At 34.9% G+C, this 21,474-nt stretch overlaps 1 protein-coding gene across 2 annotated transcripts in view; it reads left to right on the top strand.

The window, feature by feature from the left end:
• The first annotated feature begins 7,996 nt into the window (after positions 1-7,996).
• Positions 7,997-21,474, top strand: part of CCDC148 (coiled-coil domain containing 148) — a 189,756-nt gene continuing 176,278 nt past the window's right edge. Inside the window, exons 1-5 of one of the 2 annotated variants that reach the window (XM_063077403.1) lie at positions 7,997-8,048; positions 9,046-9,167; positions 17,300-17,403; positions 20,874-20,956; positions 21,176-21,327. In XM_063077403.1, the coding sequence (XP_062933473.1) occupies positions 7,997-8,048; positions 9,046-9,167; positions 17,300-17,403; positions 20,874-20,956; positions 21,176-21,327 (513 nt within the window). Of the gene's footprint in view, positions 8,049-9,045; positions 9,168-17,299; positions 17,404-20,873; positions 20,957-21,175; positions 21,328-21,474 lie in introns of those variants that run through there. The other variant, XM_063077411.1, reaches the window with a different exon arrangement.

The raw sequence follows: 21,474 nt of genomic DNA, 5'->3' as shown, positions 1-21,474 counted from the left end.
ATTCCACTTTACCATATAACATAACAAGTTCATAGGTTCTGAGATTACATGGACATCTTTGGGGCACTATTTTCTGCCTTTCACAAGCATTGTGTATTCAAGGATCTGCAAATGGTTTGGGAATGCTGAAGAATAGAGTGCACATGAAATAATGACTAATGAAAGGCCAGATAAATAGTCAAGAACTAGATTTGGAAGGTCCATGTCAGCTATGCAGAGTTTGAACCCTGTTCTGGAAAGCAATGAGAAGCCATTAGTTAGATCAGGGGGTCCTATGATGTATTTGGGTTTTAGAGGCATTACTCATTCAGGAAGTTATGTGATGATGGTAGCTGGGGCTAGGAGAGCAGATAAAGTGGTATTGCAAAAATCTACACATAAAATTTGAAGGGATGAATTATGTAATACCCCTCTAGTGATGGAGATGTTAGTAGTAAAAGGAACTAGGGGGAAGCAGGTGAACCTCTCACTTCAACTCTAGGTATGTAGGTTGGGAAAGTTGATTCCCAAATTGTGTCAGAAGATTGACAAGTCTTAAATTTAAGCATGTCCAAAACAGCAAGTCAAGTAAGGAAGAAGTGTTGTGTGTTTCTAAAACTGAGGATCACTTTTGTTACTCTTCCTTTGTTGGTCCTACATTTGATGGTGGTAGGCGGGAGGATTAGGGACAAAATTGTATTTCTTCATAAATGAGTACTTAATTTCCCCAAGTTGATTTGCCAAAACTTGAAACTGCCAATCATAACTTCTGATCAGAATTTCTGGGACTATGAGTATAAGCTGTGTGAATCCATCTATTCCCCATCCCCCAAAAGAAATGCTAGAAAGTTTCCATCTTATGTAGTATATACTGCATTAAATTAGGTATATAGTCAACCCATACACCAACAGCCATCTGATCTTTGACAAAGGCACCAAGTCTACACACTGGCGAAGAGACTGCCTCTTCAACAAATGGTGCTGGGAAAACTGGATATCCATATGTAGGAGAATGAAACTAGACCGTAACTCTCACCATATACCAAAATCAACTCAAAAGGGATTAAAGAATTAAATATACATCCTGAAACAATAAAACTTCTTAAAGAAAACATAGGGGAAACACTCCAGAAAGTAGGAGTGGGTACAGACTTCATGAATGTGACCCCAAAAGCACAGGCAACCAAAGGAAAAATAAACAAATGGGATTATATCAAACTTAAAAGCTCCTGCACAGCAAAAGAAACATCAACAGAGTGAAAAGACAACCAACAGTGTGGGAAAAAATATTTGCAAAATATATATCTGACAAAGGATTAATATCCAGAGTATACAAGAAACTCAAACAACTTTACAGCAAAAAAACAAATAACCCAATTAAAAAATGGGCAAAGGAGCTGAGTAGGCATTTCTCAAAGGAACATATACAAATGGCCAACAGACACTTGAGAAAATGCTCAATATCATCCAGCATCCAGGAAATGCAAATCAAGACCACTTTGAGATACCATCTCACTCCAGTCAAGATGGCTAATATCCAAAAGACTGAGAATGATAAGTGCTGGAGAGGTTGCGGAGAAAAAGGAACTCACACATTGTTGGTGAGACTGTAAAATGGTGCAGCCTTTATGGAAAATGGTATGGAGGTTCCTCAAACAATTACAGATAGATCTACAGTATGACCCAGCTTTTCCACTGCTGGGAATATACCCAAAGGAATGGAAATCATCATGCTGAAAGGATACCTGTACTCCAATGTTTATTGCAGCACTATTTACAATAGCCAAGAGTTGGAACCAGCCCAAATGTCCATCATCATATGAGTGGATGTGGAAAATGTGGCATAGCTACACAATGGAATACTACTCTGCTATAAAGAAGAATGAAATACTACCACTCACAACCACATGGATGGACTTAGAGAAAATTATATTAAGTGAAACAAGTCAGGCACAGAAAGAGAAATACCACATGTTCTCACTTATTTGTGGGAGATAAAAATAAATAAATAAACAGACAAATAAAGGGTGTGGGGGGGAAGAAGACACAACAATCACAGCAATTCCTTGAACTTGTTGAGAGAAGTGAACAGATATGATGTAGCAGGGGAAGGGAGAGAGGGATGGGGGAAGAGGAATGGGTAAAGGGTCACGAAAATTAACTACTGTGTATATTGAGAAGTTTAAATAAATAAAAAAAAAAAACACAACACCAACAAACAAAAAACCCAAATACTCATCTGCACAGCAGAGCCTGAGGAAAATAAATAAATAGATAAATAAATTAGGTATGTAGTATACACATTTTCTCTTGGGCTTGTAGAATTACTGAAAGTTTTGGGGATGTAGAGGGAATCAGGGCATGAGAGACTCCACTGTAGTAATTTCTGTAGAACTTTAAAGTCCCACGGAAACTGGGTCTCTCGAAGTTCTTGCCTTGGTTAACTCTTTTCTTTCTACCTGACTCTGTTCCTCAGACTGGAAAAGCATATGGAATAAGTAGGTTTGTATTTGAATCATTTTATTAGCAAGGTTGATTTAGACCTTCCTCTTGGAGCTATTATTGTCATAAAAAAAGGAAAATTCATAAAGGTTGACTATATGTGGAATTTGCTTCATAAGCAAATTTCTATAAATTATGAAAAGGGCAGAAATTTTATGGATTTTCTTTATCTGATTATAGATTTTGTTTTGCAGTAAAAATGCAGAATTTTGTAAGAAAAACCTTTTTCTTGGATTCTTGTATTTGTTAAATTAAAAATAACTACATATATAAAAATATGTATGAATAGATGTAAAGATATATCTATACCTACATGGGCACAGAAATAGAATGACATGGGAAGACTGTCAGGTTGTATTATTAAATAAAAAGCAACTTGTAGAATTGTTCATATATCATTATTACATTTGAATAAAAATTGGATATATATAAGTACTTGGATATGCATAGAAAATCTTTGAAAAAATACAAAATAAAACACTGAAAATGACTACCAGGGCTAAATGCAAGTGGGTATTAGGGCTAAGTAGGACTGGATATTTTAATTTTTACCATATAATTTTCTATATAGTTTGATATTATTTTAGCCAGTACTTTTATAATTTAAAAAATAGTTTAATGTATTTATTTATTTCCCACAGAGCTCTAAAAATGACTAGTAAGAAATAACTCAATTCAATATCAGTGTGGAGAATTATACTCATTATGTTTACAAGTTCATATCTTAAAGGATTCTTACTGTCATAAAATCTAATTTCTTTTAACTCGTAAAATATGCAAATCATGGCAGCATTTCTCCAGTATGCAAGTATAGTGAAATCACTACTGCCCCTGCTTAGTTCTTTGAAAAAAAGTGTTTTTCTTCTTCCTGTAAAAAAATTTTTTTAGAAATTATACTCAAGCAAAAGAAGAAATCAAAATTAACTATAATCCTACTACCCAGAAATTACCAGTGTTAAATATTTGGTATGCATAATTAGAATTTTTTTTTCTTTTTAAGTTTTATTTTATTTCCCTTAATAAACTTTTACAGTTTTTTAGAATATTAGTACTATAAACTCCTTGTATGGTTTATTTCTAGATATTTTGTTTTGTTCTGTTCTTTGAGTGAAATCTTTTTCCATTATGTTTGAATTGAATATGAGCTATTTATTATGTAACTGAGAACTTTAACTATTTTTATTAGTTCTAATTATTTATCTTTGGGTTTTATTACTTTTTCTAGGACAATAATTTTATTTTATGCAAACTGCAATGCATAATGTTTTGTAATAGAAGTAATGCACCATTTTGTTTAGAATTTGAAAGAGAATTCTGGATGTTAGAAAAATACTGCTCAAGCTAGACTTTGGCCATAATATTTGAACTAACACTTGAAATGTCGTGGGATCTTTCATATGAAATAGGTTATAATGCGATACTACATCCAAGATATTTCTTCATATTGTTATTGTTCATATACTGTTTGGCCTGGCAGAATCCCCATCGTCTTAGAAGACTCACCTTCATAGGGTGGTTGACTAATCCACATAGCTATACAGTTAATCAGTTTAGAGTTAACAAACTATCCAAATGTTGTACAATCTTAAGCTTAAGTATAACCGAGTTTTTCTTCATAAGTGTATTAAAAGAGATTGTCTTAGGAAAGAGAAGAATACAAATTTTATAAAAAGAGTGTCTCATTACATAAATGATCTCTCTATTTTTTTTTTTCTTGTCTCTAGAGAAGTCCCAACTTTTCATCTGCCCTGTAGAGACTAGTTGAGGTCATTTGTTTATTTATTTATTTTACAAAAAAATTCTCTATCAAATCTGTAAAAATTAGCTTTCAAGTAAAATATTTTTCTAACACTCTAGCCACTGTGCCACTGTCATTACATTATATACCAAAGTGTTCTTTGTGTACTCTTAGAAAGTCCTCATGAAAATATATTATTTTAAAATATTTTCAGTAATTAAATAGATCTAAAACATTTTAATAATACTTATAAGTAATTTCTAAAATGTCACATAATGTGAACATGGAATAATTTCTTAAACTGAGGTTTTAAATTATTTAACATGAAAAATTCTATTTAAGTAGCAGTTAGCCAAAAACATTTTAAGTAAAGGCTGAAGTAGCCACTTTGAATTTCTCACTAGTAAGTGTAAAATTGAAATGGCCAAGATGATGTGTACTTGTTTCAAAATCAGGAAATGTTTGTATTAATACAGTTTCATAATCTCTTATCTGAAGTCTGTGGAGCCAAATGTATTTTGAATTTTTCAGATTTTTAGTAATGTGATAAAAAGCATATGCCCTATATTATTTAAAACCATGGTGGGGGCTAGGGCAGCACCCCATAATTAAACACATTACTGTTTTTTATACAAACACATGAATGTTCACATTAAATAGTATAAACTTCAATTTGGGTCAGGTTTGCCACCACATGATTTCAGCTTAGATTGGGTCTGGCCACCATATTGACTATGAAATAAACCTTTTTCAAGAGATTTTTGTACGAAAATATGAGATTTTGAAACAAAAGTTTTTCTGCTATTTACTAGGCATATGATCTTGGTTATTCTTCTGAACGTCAGTCATCTCAAGTGATAAAATGAGAAGCTAAACTAAGTAAATTATTTGTAAACTTTTCAGATTCTAAATCTAAATTTCAGTTTAATCCTCTGATATAAAGAAACAATACAATTAAATCAGTTTTATAACACCTCCGTTTAATAACGCCTTAGTTGATAAGACCCTCAAAATTCTTGAAAGATGAGTAGGAATTATTTATAATTTATATATGAAGATTAAAGTATGTTGGTCAAGAAGTATTTACACTTGCTCTTCAGTATAGTTAAAACCAAACTAATTTTCAAGTTCATGAAGACAAATTAGTTTTTGGTTGCAACTTTGATTTCCAGAATGAATTTAGTGTAAGATTCTTATGGTTGTAATTAAAATCTGAACTGTGTAGAGCTGGTGTGGTTTGCCTGATTTTCCTCTTGAAAATTAGGAGGAACAAGTTAAGTTAAACCAAGGCAGCCGAAAGGGAATGTGTAAAACCCCATTTTGTTTCAGAGCCTCTCAATGAGTCCTAAATCTACAGGGGCTGAGCTGTCCACTGAGGAAAGACTAAAGTTAGAGGACTGGCAAGGTCTCCTACTAGATAGAGATGGCAGGCTTGGACAGTTAAGCTACGGGTAGGGGATTTAAATGAAAACTAGAGTCAAGGTGAGTAGGCTAGAGCTAACGAACCAGCATAAATTTGTTTTGGAGACTTATTTGTCTGGTACCTGTGTTATGAAAGGAAGAAAAAAGTATTTGATTATCTTTAGGCATGGAATGCTCTTCAGTTTTCCATATTTTCTGGTACTCCCTATGGCCTTGCTTCTTGTGACTTCTCTCATTTAACTTACGTGATAGCCCCTGAGGGCATTTACATTTGCCACTCCTGTCTGTAGGCTGTACTATTAAAGCAGATTAAAAGAAATTGAAAGGTTATGGTAGGGAGAGGACAGCTATAGTATGGACTTAGGAATTGTTACTGCAGTTCTTCTGAGAGGCTAGAAGACACCCATCCAGCTATCACCAGCCTCATTTTACTCATTTCTTCAAATAATACTGAAAATCTTCTATGCTGTATAGGCACTGGGGATACAATCAGAAATAAGACAAACCTAGTCCACTTGTCTATTCAGAGAGACAGATGTCAAATCAGTAAACATGCACATTTGAAGACTGATACAAATTATCATGGAAAACAGAATAGGTTGAGAGAGAAACAAAGGGACCTCCCTCGTTTAGTTGGAGGGGTCTGATTAGGTCTCACCGAGGAGATTACATGTTGGTAGAGGTGAAGAATGAGTGGAAACCAACCAGGTAAAAAGATGAAGGAAGTGCCTTTATGGTAGAGGGAACAGCAAGTGGGAAGGCCTTGAGGCAGAATGAACATGGTGTATTTGAGAAACAAAAAGACCAGTGTGGTTGGAATGTGTGAATGAGATGAGGGTGGAGAGACAACCAAAGCAAGGTCATGTAGGGCTTTATAGGTCATTTAAAGGAGTTTGGATACTATTTTAGAGGGTAATGGGAAAGGATTCAAGCAAGATCAGATTAGAGTCTTTTAGAGGTTGCTTGGGCTACTGCGTGGAGAATGGACTATTAGGGTACAAAGTGAAGCTGCTGCTGTCATCCAGGAGGAGGTGATGGCGGCTTGACTGGTGTAGAGGCAGTGGAAGTGGACAGATTGGATGTGAATTTTGGAAGAAGACTCTTAATGGATAAAATGTGGGTGTGAGAAGAAACCAGCCCATAGGGAGGATTGCCAATGCTATTAAAGGCTTGAACCAAGATTTCATTGACCAGAGACTTTGTAGAAATTACATACTGGAGTTTATCCCTATGTTCCTAAAATTGGTGTGCAATTACCATGATTCTTGGTAACTGGGCAAAGTTTCCAAAAGTCATAAACCTTTCCTATTTTCTATTTAAGAAGGTTTAGGTTACTGCAGAGGGCACTGCATGGATAGTTCAACCTAGAGGATATGGAACAAAAATTTATGTAAAGTGGGTGCTGTTACTTAAAGAGCCATTTGGCCAATCTGTTTGCCCTGGAGGTGATGTGTTCCTAAAAAGATGTCAGTTCAGTGCTGTTGCAGATTGGGTTCTCAGGAAGCAGATACTGAGACAGATTTGGGGTTCAGGGTGTTTATCAGGCATCCACACCAGTGAAAGGAAGGAGGAGGAGCAGGATTGGGCAGATGAAGAAGTCAACTTCAGTCTAGGTCCAACAAAGCCTAGGCCAACCTGGCAAGAAGCTCTGGGGCAAATATCATCCACCAGAGCATCCCACATTGGACCGAAATTGCTTTATAGCCCTGCCTTACTCAGCCAATGGGTATGGGCTGCCCCAGGAAGGTTATGCCTTTGGATGGGGCTATTATCTGAAACTGAGTCCACCCTTGAAGGAGGTGACAGTGAAGGCTGTCTGCAGACTGCACTCCTGCAGCCAGGCAGTGAGTCCTTTGATCTGGCTGGTGCATCTCTGTATCCATCACAAGTGCCACATTATTTGTCATAGAAGTAGTGAATAATTTATTGCTCCATTTATGTAGTTTCTTTTCTCCCAGGAACTCAAGGTAAGACATACACAACTTTTTAATCACAAAATGTGAGGGCACTTCAAAAAGTTCACTGAGAGATTCATATTATCTTTCAATTCTGTTTTTCGGCTGACTTTTTGAAGTGCCCTTGTATTTATCTGCTGGGACAATCCAATAGAGAAAGATTAAGAGGGAAAAGATTGGAAGGAGTGACCAAGAACAAGAAAGGCACAGAAGAAAATCACTAATGGAGGGAGGTTTCTAGGAGCAAGGAAAAGCAAATTTTAATAAAATACAGAGCTGTGGCACCCAGTCCTGGGTCTCACTTTCAAAAGTACTTCAATTAACATATCTTTTAAAATGTTTTTAAAATAACATTGTGAAATTTTAGCTGTCTCTTGTTTCCTCGACAGATTTAGAAACCATGAATAAAAGAGACCGACCATTCATGGCAGTTCAGAGAAATGATAGCTCAGGTATTTTTTTCTTCTTCCAAATCTGTTTTATGATTTATAGTGGATTAGGCACTTTTAAAATGATAAAAAATAGGAATGTTGATTTTCAAAATTTTAATAATAATAGAAATTTTTTAATAATGGAAAGCTCATTTTCTGGTTACATTGAATGATTGGCCAGTTCCCTACAATGGGTCTGTTTTAATCTTCAAGTGGTCAGGACGACCTTGTTTTTTTCTGAAATCATTTGAGAGCCCCCTGTAAGTCATGTGATCCATGATTTACTTAATAAACCCTAATTACTTTATGTGGTACAGATTAATTATTCCTATAATTGAGGTAAAAGTACATTTTTTATTTTAATTACTCAAGTTGTTATACTTTATGCTACTTGGCTTTAGTTCACCCTCCACCTATGTTTTCCTTTATCAAAATGGTTAACATTATACTAAACTAGGACATTGTACATATTTGTATGGAGAATACCCAAACATTCTATATCATTTTAATCTTATTTGACTTATCAAATTTTTAGCCTTCAGTTTCAACTTTTTTCAAATTTAATTGAAATTCTTTCAATTTTTCTAAGTTAGAAATGCATCTGTGACTTAAAAATTTGTTCATGTAATTTGATTAATAATGATGTGATTGATATGATACTTAAATATTCACAATTGATACCTAACACTTTAAATAAAAAGAATGGCTTAATAGTGGTCATACTTTGTATATTGGCATTATAATTTTCTAAAACTCTCACTGTATTAACTTACATGGAAGTATTTCCTCTGTGCCCTTTTAGAAGTAATGTTATGCAAAGAATATAGTGGTCATCTTCTAAGAGTTTCTAGAAATAGAGATTCAAACTTATTATATATGTTGTAATATACTATTTCTTGTATTTGCTTAAAAATATTTAAAAATAAGACCTGAAGCCAACATGTTACTCTAATCATATTTTGACTTCCAATAACATGGTGCTATTTCTTTGTCATTTTTCTGTTTTTGTGAAAAGTAGATAACCTGATATTCTATACGAAGAATGGGATGAGAAGCACCAAGTATAAACCAGTAGACTATCAACAACTGCGTGCATTAACTGAAGCAAAAAAATTAGCTTCTGCCTCTATAGAGCTAAAGGTTAGAAACTGTGTGTTTTTCTAATTCTGGAAAATTGAATTGCTGGGAAATATTTATACTGCAAATGTGAAAATAATTGATATTCTAAATAGTTTTTAGAATCTCCCAATTATCAATAAAAGTAAACAGCAGCTAACATTTATTGAATGTTCTCAGACACTGTTTATAGTTACATGCATTACTCATTCAATGTTCATAACAAGTCTATGGGGGCTGAATTTAACTTTATTTTTGAAAAGATAGTTATTTCATTAGCTTTCAACAATTTCCAACTTAATCTGAAAAATAAAAATTGCTTGTAAGTACCAATCATGGAGTATTGTCTGATTTAAGGCTCCTTCTTCAACACCATACAAATATGCCCTCAGGTGCCCTCTTTTCTAGAATTCCCTTTTGTGCTCAAGTTTATATCATCCCGATTAAACTGTTTATCATCCTAACAAAACTGTTTTCATATCTCTGAATTCTATTCTGACCTATTGTACACATACCACAGGTACACATACATATGTAAACATAAACATATAATACATAGATTATTTTCTTTCATGATAACACAGATATAAAATCCTGTATAATTTTTCCCTTAATATTTTGCCACATAATCTTTATAATATTTAATTACTCCAATCAATAAATATTTATTATGTGCCTACCATTTACATTGAAGATACAGTGGTGAGCAAAATATAATCCCTACCCTCATGGAGTGTACTGTTTGCTGGGGGAGAGAGGGAAGTCAGTGTTTATCAAATAAGCCTGGAAATAAAATTATAGTAAGTATAGACTGCAATAAAAACATGCCATCTGGTGTAGAATAACAGGCCTTGATCTTGATTGAGTGGTTAGGGCAGGCTTTTCTGAGGAAGGGACATTGGAATTGGGATCTGATGGCCTAAAATAAGTAACTAAACAAAACCAGGAGTGACAAGTACTCCAAATAGAAAAAACATGCATTATCATGCCCCAATTTTTGGACATTTGGGTTGTATCCAATTTTGTGATATTGGAAATAAACATCTTCATGCATAGAGACTTTTCACATTTTAGAATCCTCTACCCCCATAGGATTAATTACCGCAACTGGAAATTCTGAGCCAAAATGTATGAACGTTTTTTGCTGTTTTGAGACCTATTGCCAAATTTCTTTCCCAATATATTGTTTTGATAAAGATACCACCACAAACATACTCTCTACACTTTTGTCAGTATTGGAATATGTACATGTATATTCAGATATATACATTTATATTCCTAATATTATTCATCCACCCATTCACACCCATCCGCCCATCCGTCCATCTGTCCACGCACCCACCCATCCATCCATCCATCCATCTGAGATACACCAAAAAGGACATTTTGGCTGAATGTAGAATGGTTGAGTGTTAAAATCAGTATAGATCAAAGGGAATTTCTCTTTGACGATAGATTCACTATCAAAGAATAAACATATTTAAGATTTTAAATTATTTTTGTGGTTTTTAAAGTTTGACATTAAGTGCAGGAACAATCGTTTCTCAGCACTGACAGGTGCTGGATTGTCTCTCCGGCCACTGTACTGCACATTTGTGAGGTTAAACAGATGCTCACTTTCAACTGGCATTTTAAATAATATCACTAACCTTTTTGTTCATAGTGGAATATAATTCAGGAATAAGCTGTTTGGTTACCGATTTTACCTCTGTACCTGGGATTCATAGCTTGGCAAATCTTAAAAAATCCCTTGTCTTCAACTACTGAAAATGGGTTACAGTATGTAGCAATCATTTTGACAAGCTTTTATTTCCATTTTTAATCTCCACAGATTCATAATGACAAGGAATTGTCCTTTTAAAGCATTTTTGTTATGTCTGTTGTTTTGAATTTTGGTTAGTGAGAGCAAAATGTGTCCTAGGTGCCTTATCATTTTCTAACACTTTCTTTTTTTCTCCATATAGTTTTCATTTTTTATTATATCTGGACTAAGGGAAGATGTGTTGAGAATGTTGTTGCGTATGATTTTTGGAGTCTTCCCTTCTCATTTAATATAGAGGTGGCAAGTTGATATCTTGGTTTTAATTTATTCTTGTAAGATGTGAACAATTGCCAAATAGGACTTTTTCTTGAAAGACTCATAGCTTAAATGGAATTAAATAACTGGTGATTAAATGCAACTTTTAAAGTATTTTTTTAATGTTATAAATGCTAGTATACCAAACAGTCTATACTAACTAGAATTATGATTATAGTATCACCTCTACACTAACTAGAATTATGATTATATCACCTCATAATTCTTTCTTATGTTATTATTTAAATGTTTATAAAATACGTATTGGCTCAAAAAGAATATATTATTCTTCCTAAGGTTACATAGCTAATACATTATCTTAATATTTGTATTAATTATCAGTCTGTTTCCCTGTTTATTTTACTATTTAAATGTGCTCATTTTTTACACATGAAATTAACAATTTTGATAATCATTGTTAATTATTACAGCACTTTGCTCTGGCAAGATTAAATATGAGTATAAATATATTTAAACTAAATGATAGAATGTTAACATTTATTTATTTATTTGTTTATTTGTGTAAATTTTTTTTTTTTTTTTTTACAATCTATGGGGCTGTTGTGAAGCAGTTGGGAGGGAGGGGTAGAGGGGAAAGAGGAAGGAAATAGGACAGAAGGAAGGTGGAGGAGGGGCAGGTTGAGGCCTGTGGCACCCCCTCATTCCCACAGGGGAGACTAGGGGGCTTCCAGTGGTGGCTCGGTCATTGCTGGGCTGGGTGCAGATGTCAGGGGGATGTGGCTAAAGCCCTCGCCCCCACCACCCCAGGTCAGGAGCCCAGGGCACTACTTGTGGCAGTTTGGTAGTCTTTGCTGGGCTGGTTGTGTGTGTTGGCAGGGTGTGGCCTAGGCCCTTGGCCCCCCACTGCCCTGGCTCTGGAGAGCCTGGGGCGCTTCCTGCAGCTGCTTGGTGGTTGTCACTGGGCTGGTTGCACGTGTTGGGGGGCATGGCAGAGGCCTGAAGCCCCCACCCTTGGGACTGGTTGTGGGTGTCAGGGGCAATGGATGAGGCCCCCAGCCCTCCCCCCTCTCTGGCTTGGTAGCCCAGGGGATTTGTAGTCCTTCTAGGTGTTATAGGTGTTCTTTGGTGATGTGAGACCTTTACTAGTTAATATCAAACTTTGTCTCTGGTTGTGGGTATTTTGTTTTTTCTTTCAGTCCCGCGTTGGGTTATTTGCTGTTCCCACCACTTAAACTCTGCACTGGAACTAGTTTGTTGTCCTTTGCTTACTTCTAAAATGGGGGAACCTGTGGGGACCAGTACTTGAGCCCTGTAGATGAGCTAAATTGTTGCTTTGCTGCTGATTCCCTGGGGAAGGCTTTTTGTGCAACTCAAGTTTTCACAGTTGACTTTATAGGTACTTCCAGGTCTTGTGAGATCCAGTTCACCTGGGTTGTGTGGAAACTCTGGTCTGGGCCTAAGTCTTTTCCTCAAACTGCACACTATGCAATTCTTTGTTCCTGACCAGTCTCCTCTGAGTGATCCTGAAATGGTTGGGGTGCAGATCAACTGTCCTTGCTGTGCCCCAGTGTTTCCCTGGTGGGCCCATCTCCTCCACTGCCCATGTTCCAAACACTTCCCATGGGATGGGCTGTGCAGGTCCCTTGCAGTGACTCACCGGCCTCTGAGTGGCTCCTTTTTTTCAGTTGTTGTGGTTCCTCGCTCCTGTGTGGGCCCACAGGCACCCTAGTAGTGGTCTTGCTGGACTGGGGGCCACCAAGTCCCTCTTCTCCTCTGCAGCCTCCAAGCAACTTCATATGAAGGGCACAGCTGTGGCTTTTGCCAGCTCCTGCTCTGTGTACTCAGCAGGTCCAGCCTGGAAATGGCCAGGAATCGTAAAGGTCGGAGCGGGTTTTTCTTTCTCTCGTCGTGGCTTCTCCCACCTCCATGAACTCCATAGGTCTCTCCTCCTCTTCTCCTGAGCTCTAGTGGTCCCAGCTTAGCTGTTGTTGCTTTTTAATAATTGTAAATTGGTTGATTTGTGGGAGAGAGTCACTTTAGGGACCATCTGTTCTGCCACCTTCGAATGTCAACATTTAAAACACATAAGGAGATTATTGCTTTAAGTTACACCTGGAATACTTGCTATTTGCCTGATTTGAATTACTAATACTGGTATACGATTTAGGTGTGATGGTCATCTCTATAATCACTGTGTCATCGATCATGCACAATTTCTGGAATGCCAGATAAAACACTGAAGTGAACAATAAGTGATCTAATCTTTCAAAGGCTCAGGTTGAAGCCAAATTGTAGATTTGGGCTGAAAACGGAGACAAATTTTTTGGTATATTATATGTAACTGTTCGTTATCAATTTATTAAGTATAAAAGATAAAAGAAATTTTTACAGTTATTTTTATTTGAAATTCTTTACTTATATACTTCTTGTTCAACTCAAGGATCCATCTGCTAATCTTAAAAACTTTATATTACAGAAAATTGTAAACATGTATAAAATTAGACTGAATGTTATAATGAATTTCCGTGTAACATTATCCAGTTTCAACAATTATCAACTTTTGGCCATTATTTCCTTCATACTACCACCCACAAACCTCTCCCTGTACCAGATTGTTCTGAAGAAAATATCAGATATCATAATATTTCACCCATAAATATTTCAGCATGTATCTCTAAAACATTAGTTTTTTAAAAAGCTCTACAATATCATTACCATGTCTAAAAATGTTAATTTTATGATAATTTCAAATATCCAGTTACTGTTAAATTTCCCTGATTGTATCAAATTTTTTCTTAATGTTTATTTAAATCAGCATCTAAATAAGATCCATATATTACAATTGATTTTTAGTTTTTAGATTTCATCCTCCATTGTCTTGTGTTTTATAATTTACTTTTTTAAGAAATTGCATTGTTCGTACTTTACAGTTTCTTACAGTCTGAATTAACACCAATTACATCCTGGTGGTGTCATTTAACATGTTTTTCTGTCTCTTGTATTTCTAGTAAATTGGTAGTTATATTTAGAGACTTGATCAGATTTAGGTTCAATTAATTTTTTTTGCCAGGAACACGTATTGATGGAATTTTTGTGCTTTAATCTTTTTCTATTACAAATAGTGCTTCAGTGAATAGCTTTGTGCATATGTACTTTTATACTTTTGCCAATATAGTTTTCAGATAGATTTCTATAAATGAGATTGCCAGGTCAAGAATAAATCCGTATGAAATATTGCAAGTCATTCTCCAGATTCCCTTCTATGGGGGGTTGTATCATTTTGTCTTCTCACTAGCAAGGTAACGGAGAATGTGCTTCCCCATAACCTCACAGAGTGTTTTGTTAAACATTTGAGTTTTTGCCAACCTGGTAGATGAGAAATTGCATCTTAGTGTAGTTTTTTTTCTTTTTATTTATTTTAGTTCTTTATTGGGTATAACTCACATAGAGTAAAATACACAAGTCTTAAGTGTACATCTCAGTGAATTTTGACACATGTATACACATGTAAACAACACTTTAGATTGTCCACTAGTTATCGGTGTTTATATCTAAAGAAGGATCACTGGCCTAAAGGGCTTTCATAGTATTTCATGATCCTGTTTAGGGTTTTATTATCTTGGACTGTAACAATAAACCACACACAGGAAACCTCTGATTTCTAATTCTTTTATGAATTCATTATTTTTGTCATTTTTCCAAAGAATTTTTAAGTCATCAGTATTCTGCATAAATCATCTACCTTAAATATTGATTTCATATGGCTTCTTGCCCAGTAAAATGAATTGGAATTACTTAGAAATCTTCCTATCAATAAAGATACAACTTTAAATCTTTTTGTTCTTTTTAAGACTTTATTTTTCTTAATTTTTGGCCTGAGGATAGAAGTAGAATCAATGAGTGAATTTACGAAAAGTCATTATGTTCTTCAAAATACTGGAAGCGTCTAGTGAAAAATAGTAGCTTTATTTTGACTTTTATGGTCTACTTAATTGGTCTTTTCCTGGACCCAAAGGCAACAGCATTGATCTTTTTAAAGCTATAAAAATGCATTCACATCTTCCACCAATGTGTTTTAATTTTTTTTGTACACCATGGACCAAATATGTCAAAGAAATCTAATTTTGAAAGTTGTGTCTGTTGCACAGACACTTTAAAAAAACTTTAGAGACTATAGATAGTAAATAGTTGAAATGAGTTTTAGGCGTTTTTAAAGCATACACTAGAGTGTCAGATTTTAGAAATACTGTGTACTTTAATTTGTTCAGTAGGTAAAATAGAGACTGCTGAATGTTTTTCTGCAGTGTCCTGTACTTACTTAAATGTACTTTCCTCTGAAATTTCATAATTATAGCACTCTTGAGACCTTCTGACGAAAAGATTTGACTTTGGCTTTGTGTTTTTTTTAAAGCAATCTTTGGTTAATTTGTTTTCTTTTACTTCTAATTTTGAATTAGTAACCAGAACAGCAGATAAACTCAAGGTTAAAGTAATCAGTGAATGACAGCTAGAAATAACATGCATTATAAAGATTACTTTTGAGAATTTGACTTCTAAAGTTTTTATATCTTCAGTATTGATCTTTTAAAGTTTTCGGGGTGCTGAGTACTCTAGTAGCAGAGAAATTATGAAATATGTGTATTTCATCAAGTTTCTGATTTATGATTTTGTAGATGTATAAAAGGGTTAATGTAGAACACACGAGTTCAGAATACAAATGAGTATAAGTCAGAATCTAACCAGGAAACAGACACCACTTGAGGATTTAGAGTGGAGGGGTCTTTAATGTAGAAAAATGGTTATGCAGGTGACAGAGCTGAGAAGGAAAACGGAGGACTGTGAGGCAATATAGAAATTAATAGGGCCGACCCCGTGGCGCACTCAGGAGAGAGTGGCGCTGGGAGCGCGGCATTGCTCCCGCTGCGGGTTCGGATCCTATATAAGGATGGCGGGTGCTCTCACTGGCTGAGCACGGTGCGGCAGGTCACAAAAAGACAAAAAAAAAAAAATAATAAAATAAAGAAATAAAGAAATTAATAACCACAGGAAGTCACTGCCATCCATAGGTCAGAGGGACATAAAGAAGAAGCAAGGCTGTACAACATCCCCTGGTCTGAGGTTACCTAGAGATAGTTGGAACCTCATTGGAACTGACCAGACAAAAGTTGGAGGAACAGACAATATGCAGGTGCTCCTGGAGACCCCTGTCAGAATAGAGAAGGCAGAGTTGGGGGTAGTCCTTGGGCTCTGTGATGTGGAGCAGATCAGGAGATGGCCAGGAATGGATCTCAGGCAAGCAGACCCAGGCCTGACAGAATTTGTCCGCAGAAACCAAAAAGCACTAGTTATGTGCTACATTTGTAACAGTCATAAAATTTGGGGAAAAATTAAATTTAGTTGAAAATTTTGTTTTAATGCTAAATGATTTTTCACTGTTTCTTTGTTAAGTACCTTCAAATAAGTATTTGCCTAAATTAAAAAAAAATTTATTTACTAAGTCATGGAGTTGAAAGATTAAAATTGCGCATTCAAGGTCATATTTCTAGTAAGCGCATTGACACTGGGACTAAAGCCAGGCCTCCTACCAACTCATCCAGTGAATCTTTCCCATCCTGTGCTGAGGGAGAAGATAGAAACCAATCCAAACACCAAGGTTCTGTGACTTTGATGTTTATGAGCTTTATGACCTTGACCAAGTCTTTTAACATCTCTTACCTTCAGTGTCCTCATCTATAAAATGGGAATAATGATGCCCATTTTGCATGGCAGAAAAGATGTGTTCAAAAGGGGAGAAATATATGGAAAACCACTGGAATTTTTCTGGGGTTGTATGAATCAAAGCATTTTATATTGTATGTATGGAAAATAGAAGGACCACATTTCTCTTCATAAAATATTTTCAAAACAGTTCTTAAGTCGGTCAGTATTCCAAACCATTTTCTCTTCCCCCTCCCTGCTTTTTAACATAGCACTTATTTTAGGTAGATTTTGTGTTAGAAGATGCACTAACGAGGACTGAAAAAGAGTAAATAACTTAGGAAATGCCGATTAAACAGTCCTGTTGTGGTAAACATTAAAAAACTTTGAAGTTGCTCCTCTTTTGTTCCTCTAAATCTAGATCAGAAAAGCGGTGCAGACTTCAAAGTTATACAAAGAACAAACACTGATAAAACAACACAAGCAAGTGTGGTGGCAGGAACACCAAAGGCTAAAGGAAGTCAGGTAAGAACTGGGGGAAATCTCAATAAAAACATGTAGGAATTACTAAGAATAGCACTTTATGTAGTCAGATGTTCTGTAACGTTCCACGTTAATTAAACCATTACAATCAAAATTTAAGGTTATGGTTTGAATGTGAGTCAAATTAAAATAATTTTATTTCCTCAGATTAATCTGGAATCCAGTAACTATATTAACGTGACTTTTGCTTTCTGCAGGAAGAAGGGATAATCTCCATATCTGCCAATTATTCTAATGTACTCCCACTCTCATACTTGTATGTACTTATACTCAGCACATTGCACCTTAGTGTTTTGGTGACACACTTTTCTTCCTTATAGAGTAGTAAACTCCTTAAGGGCAAACATCCCATCATATTCATCTTTACATTGTAGGATATGTAGAAGGAGATATTTAAATGCTTTTAGTAAGTGAATGAACACATGAACTAAGGGTTCAAGTTATTCAATGGTTTCTGGATGTAGTTGCATCATGACTAACTTAATTTTGATTTTTGACTGTTGGTATTATTTCCAGCAGTCTCTTAAAAATGATTGAAACAAAATAATGATTCTATACTTGATCTTATTGTAATCCTTGAAAAATAAATTTCTTTTTAAAGGTCAAGGCAAAAAGAGAGGCAGATGTGTTTCTCCTCTATTTAAAGCATGTACACTTGTTTTAATGATGGTGGTATTTATAAAGTATGCTTTTAAAACTGTATACGTTTATAGGTAATTTCTGTTGTCTCATTCTAAATAAAGTTTCCAAATACCATTAACTTTACTTTTGACTTAGGTGTTTTCATACTGATAGAAGTTTCTTATTCTGGCAAGTAATTCTGACATGTGAAGTAAAAGGCTCATGATTGAAAATGGTTTTTATATTATTGTATGACTTCAAACATAGAAAAACAAAATTATATAGACTTCATCACCATAATTCTGCTATAAAAACAATTAAATTAGACCCGTCTTACCTTCAAAAAGTCACCTTTTATAGAGCAAATGTTTGAGTCCATTGGACTTTTTTTTTGAAAATTTACACAACTTGAAACATAATTAGAAGGAAAACTATTAGGAAGCTTTAATTATGGTTTTCACTGATGCAAGCTCAAAGTAAAGGGAGACATTAGGAAAAGTTTATCTGGCTGTAACTTATTCCCCTTAACGTGTGTACTAAGTTGTTCTTAAGCTAGATAAAAGAGGCATATGTATATCATTCTGAAAAATAATTTTTTTTTTTTTTTTTTGGCTGACCTGGAATGACACAGAGACAATGGGATGAGAAACATTTAAATAATAATAAACAATGTCTTGAAACTTGTAAGGGCTGAAAATTGGACAAAAAAAAGAATTCCAAAAACTTTTTTCTTTGGTTTTCTAGAATATAGGTTAATTTTAATATGTGTTCAAGAAATTAAAAACTAATAGCCATAGCAGGTGAGTTAGAAAAATGGCTAGATTTGTGGAGAATTTAGGGACCACCAGCAAATCAGAAGGGTTTAAAGCACTGTCAGTGTGAACCTTTAAATATCTACACCCCCTTTTAATAAGTAAAGATTCTTTTGCTTTATTGTAAAAGACTCCATTTGAGAGTCTCAGACCTGCAGAAGATAAAGGCCTACAATGACATCTAACTTTTACTGGATAATTTAGTATGTGCCAGGTAATACATTAATTACTTTTTATGCTTTCTCTCACTAAATATGGTCAATGACCTGACAAAGTATTATCATTGCTATCCCAATTTTACAGATGAGACTCTTGAGCCTCAGAGGATTAAAATTATTTGCGAAGGTACATAAGCTAGTTTGTGTGGCGCTGGGATTGGAGAACTTGCAGTTAACTCCTGTGCTCTGTGACCTTGGAGCTGAGCGCTTTTTCTTTTTTCCAAGGGTTCCATTCACATCACCTGAAATCTAATTGGTCTAGCCTAGGTTGCAAAAATAAATAAATAAAATTAGCCAACTTTAATTCTTTGCAGTCTGTACAAAGAGAATCAGACAAAATTTCTAAATGTAAAATTATGTTTAATATTTAAATTTATATAACTTTATCTAAAGTGTAATATGCTTACTCAGACTATACCCCTTGACGACTCTGATACACTTTTCCAGGGGCACTTACTCCCTTATTTCATTCTGGTACCACAAAGAAGCCCCCAAGTTTTTATGAAATCATTTGTCTGGATGATATATTAACCTATACAGTCTAACCACCTGAAGATAAACCAGCCTGGTGAAGGGTGCTTTTGAGCCCTCAAGAATCTTCTTTCAGCACAGGTCTTCATCGTTTCAGGGTGGTTTATGCTTTTGGTTAAACAAATCTGTTCTGAAATAACTTGTGGTTTAATTCTATGATTATGCACCCATCTTCCATGTAACAGTTTCAAATGTGATCTTAAAGATATTTCTGGCAAAAATGACTTGCTGGAAAAACAGACAAGTGAAGTATCATCTACAATAGCACCTCTACTTTATACGTATAAACCAAAACCTTGTCCCATCTAAGTGAATTGGCTTGCAAGATGATGGCACACATAAAATGGAATAATATACAGCTATCAAGATAATAATTATAAAAACTATTTAGAAATATCTAGAAAAAATAGTGTTAAAAAAAATTTAGAAATCCTCACAATATAAAATGTTAAATATGCATGATTGCAACTATGTAAAATATATACTCACGTAGACCAGGGCTAGAAACCTACCTGCAAAAGTGAAAATAATCATTATATTAAAGTATTGTAATTGTTCCTCTTTTCTTATTTTATACCATTTAAATATTGTATTTTAATAATCATAATAAATTAGAACTCTTTTCTATGATATACTTGATTCTGCCATAATCAAGGGATAAACTATAACTTTGGGATGCACGTTTAGAGTTGCTTATGGTTTTACACTAAGGATGACATTTAAAAAATATAGTAAAAGATCATTATGATTTGTTACTCTTATTAGAATATAAAAACAAAATATGCTTTTACTCCCATTTCCCTAGTTCGGGATCTCATTGCTTCCGAACTTTGTAACTAACCTCCTTGTTGGTCCAGGTTTACCTGATCCCCTCCTCTTCATCTTCTGTTTCTGTTGCTCACTTGCCTTCCAGTCTATCCTCATCTTGCTACCTTGGCCGTCTTTCTGAAACACAGAGCTGAGCAGGTGGGGTCAGTCGGATATCTTTCAGTGGCTTCTCAATCCCTGTGCTCTCTCCACACATTGTAGTGCCAGGGCCTGCGTGCACTGGCCTTTACTCCTGCTGTTGTTTCTGCCTGAGCCTTACACTTTCTATCTCAGGGTCTGGCAAGTACCCAACACATGTTAGAAATTTAGTATATGGTCTGAATAAATGAACGGGTGAACAAACCCACATTAAACTGAATATTTCTACTACAAGTTATTTAAAATTTTTACATATGTATGTTTACGATTATAAAATAATTGGTTGAGACCATGTCTATTTCAGATGTAAAATGGAATCTGAAATAAAATCCTTTCTCAATGAAGAGAACATTGGAAATAAATGTCTTTGTGACCTTGCAGATTTTGGTGAGTTTTTTTTTTTTTTTTTTTTGATCCTATGTTTAAAGGGGATTTTTATTTTGAAGAAGGAAAATGGGCCACTCACTTCATGTTCTTTTAATATTAACTGCTGTTTGTATTTCTTCCCTAAAGAAATCCAAAAATAAATCTGCACACTAAAGACCTGTTCTTGAAGAAGCTTAAAATGATAATTTGTTTCCTTAATTCAATTTTGTTTCACCATAGAACAAGAGTTATCAGAACAATGGTGCAGATATTTTACAAATGTGATAAATCCTATTCAGCAGTTGGGAGCAGATCTAAAGTACAGACAGCATCACACCTTACAGCATTCAGACCCACATGTTGAGTTTAACTCAGTGAAAGTGCTGCAAGAGGTCAGTAAATTGCCTTTATTTTTGATAATGTAATATTTCATTTTTGTTCCAACTAGAATAGTTCGAGATTGAAAAAAAAAAAAACAACATGTGTCATGTGTATTTAAATAGGAGGTCAGCAAATTCTGTCTATTCAGTATCTTGAAC

The sequence above is a fragment of the Cynocephalus volans genome, chromosome 1 (genome assembly GCF_027409185.1).
Source record: "Cynocephalus volans isolate mCynVol1 chromosome 1, mCynVol1.pri, whole genome shotgun sequence".
Taxonomy (NCBI): Eukaryota; Metazoa; Chordata; class Mammalia; order Dermoptera; family Cynocephalidae; genus Cynocephalus; species Cynocephalus volans.
Note: the sequence above shows the minus strand (reverse complement) of the source record. Positions and strands in the feature narration are given on the sequence as shown.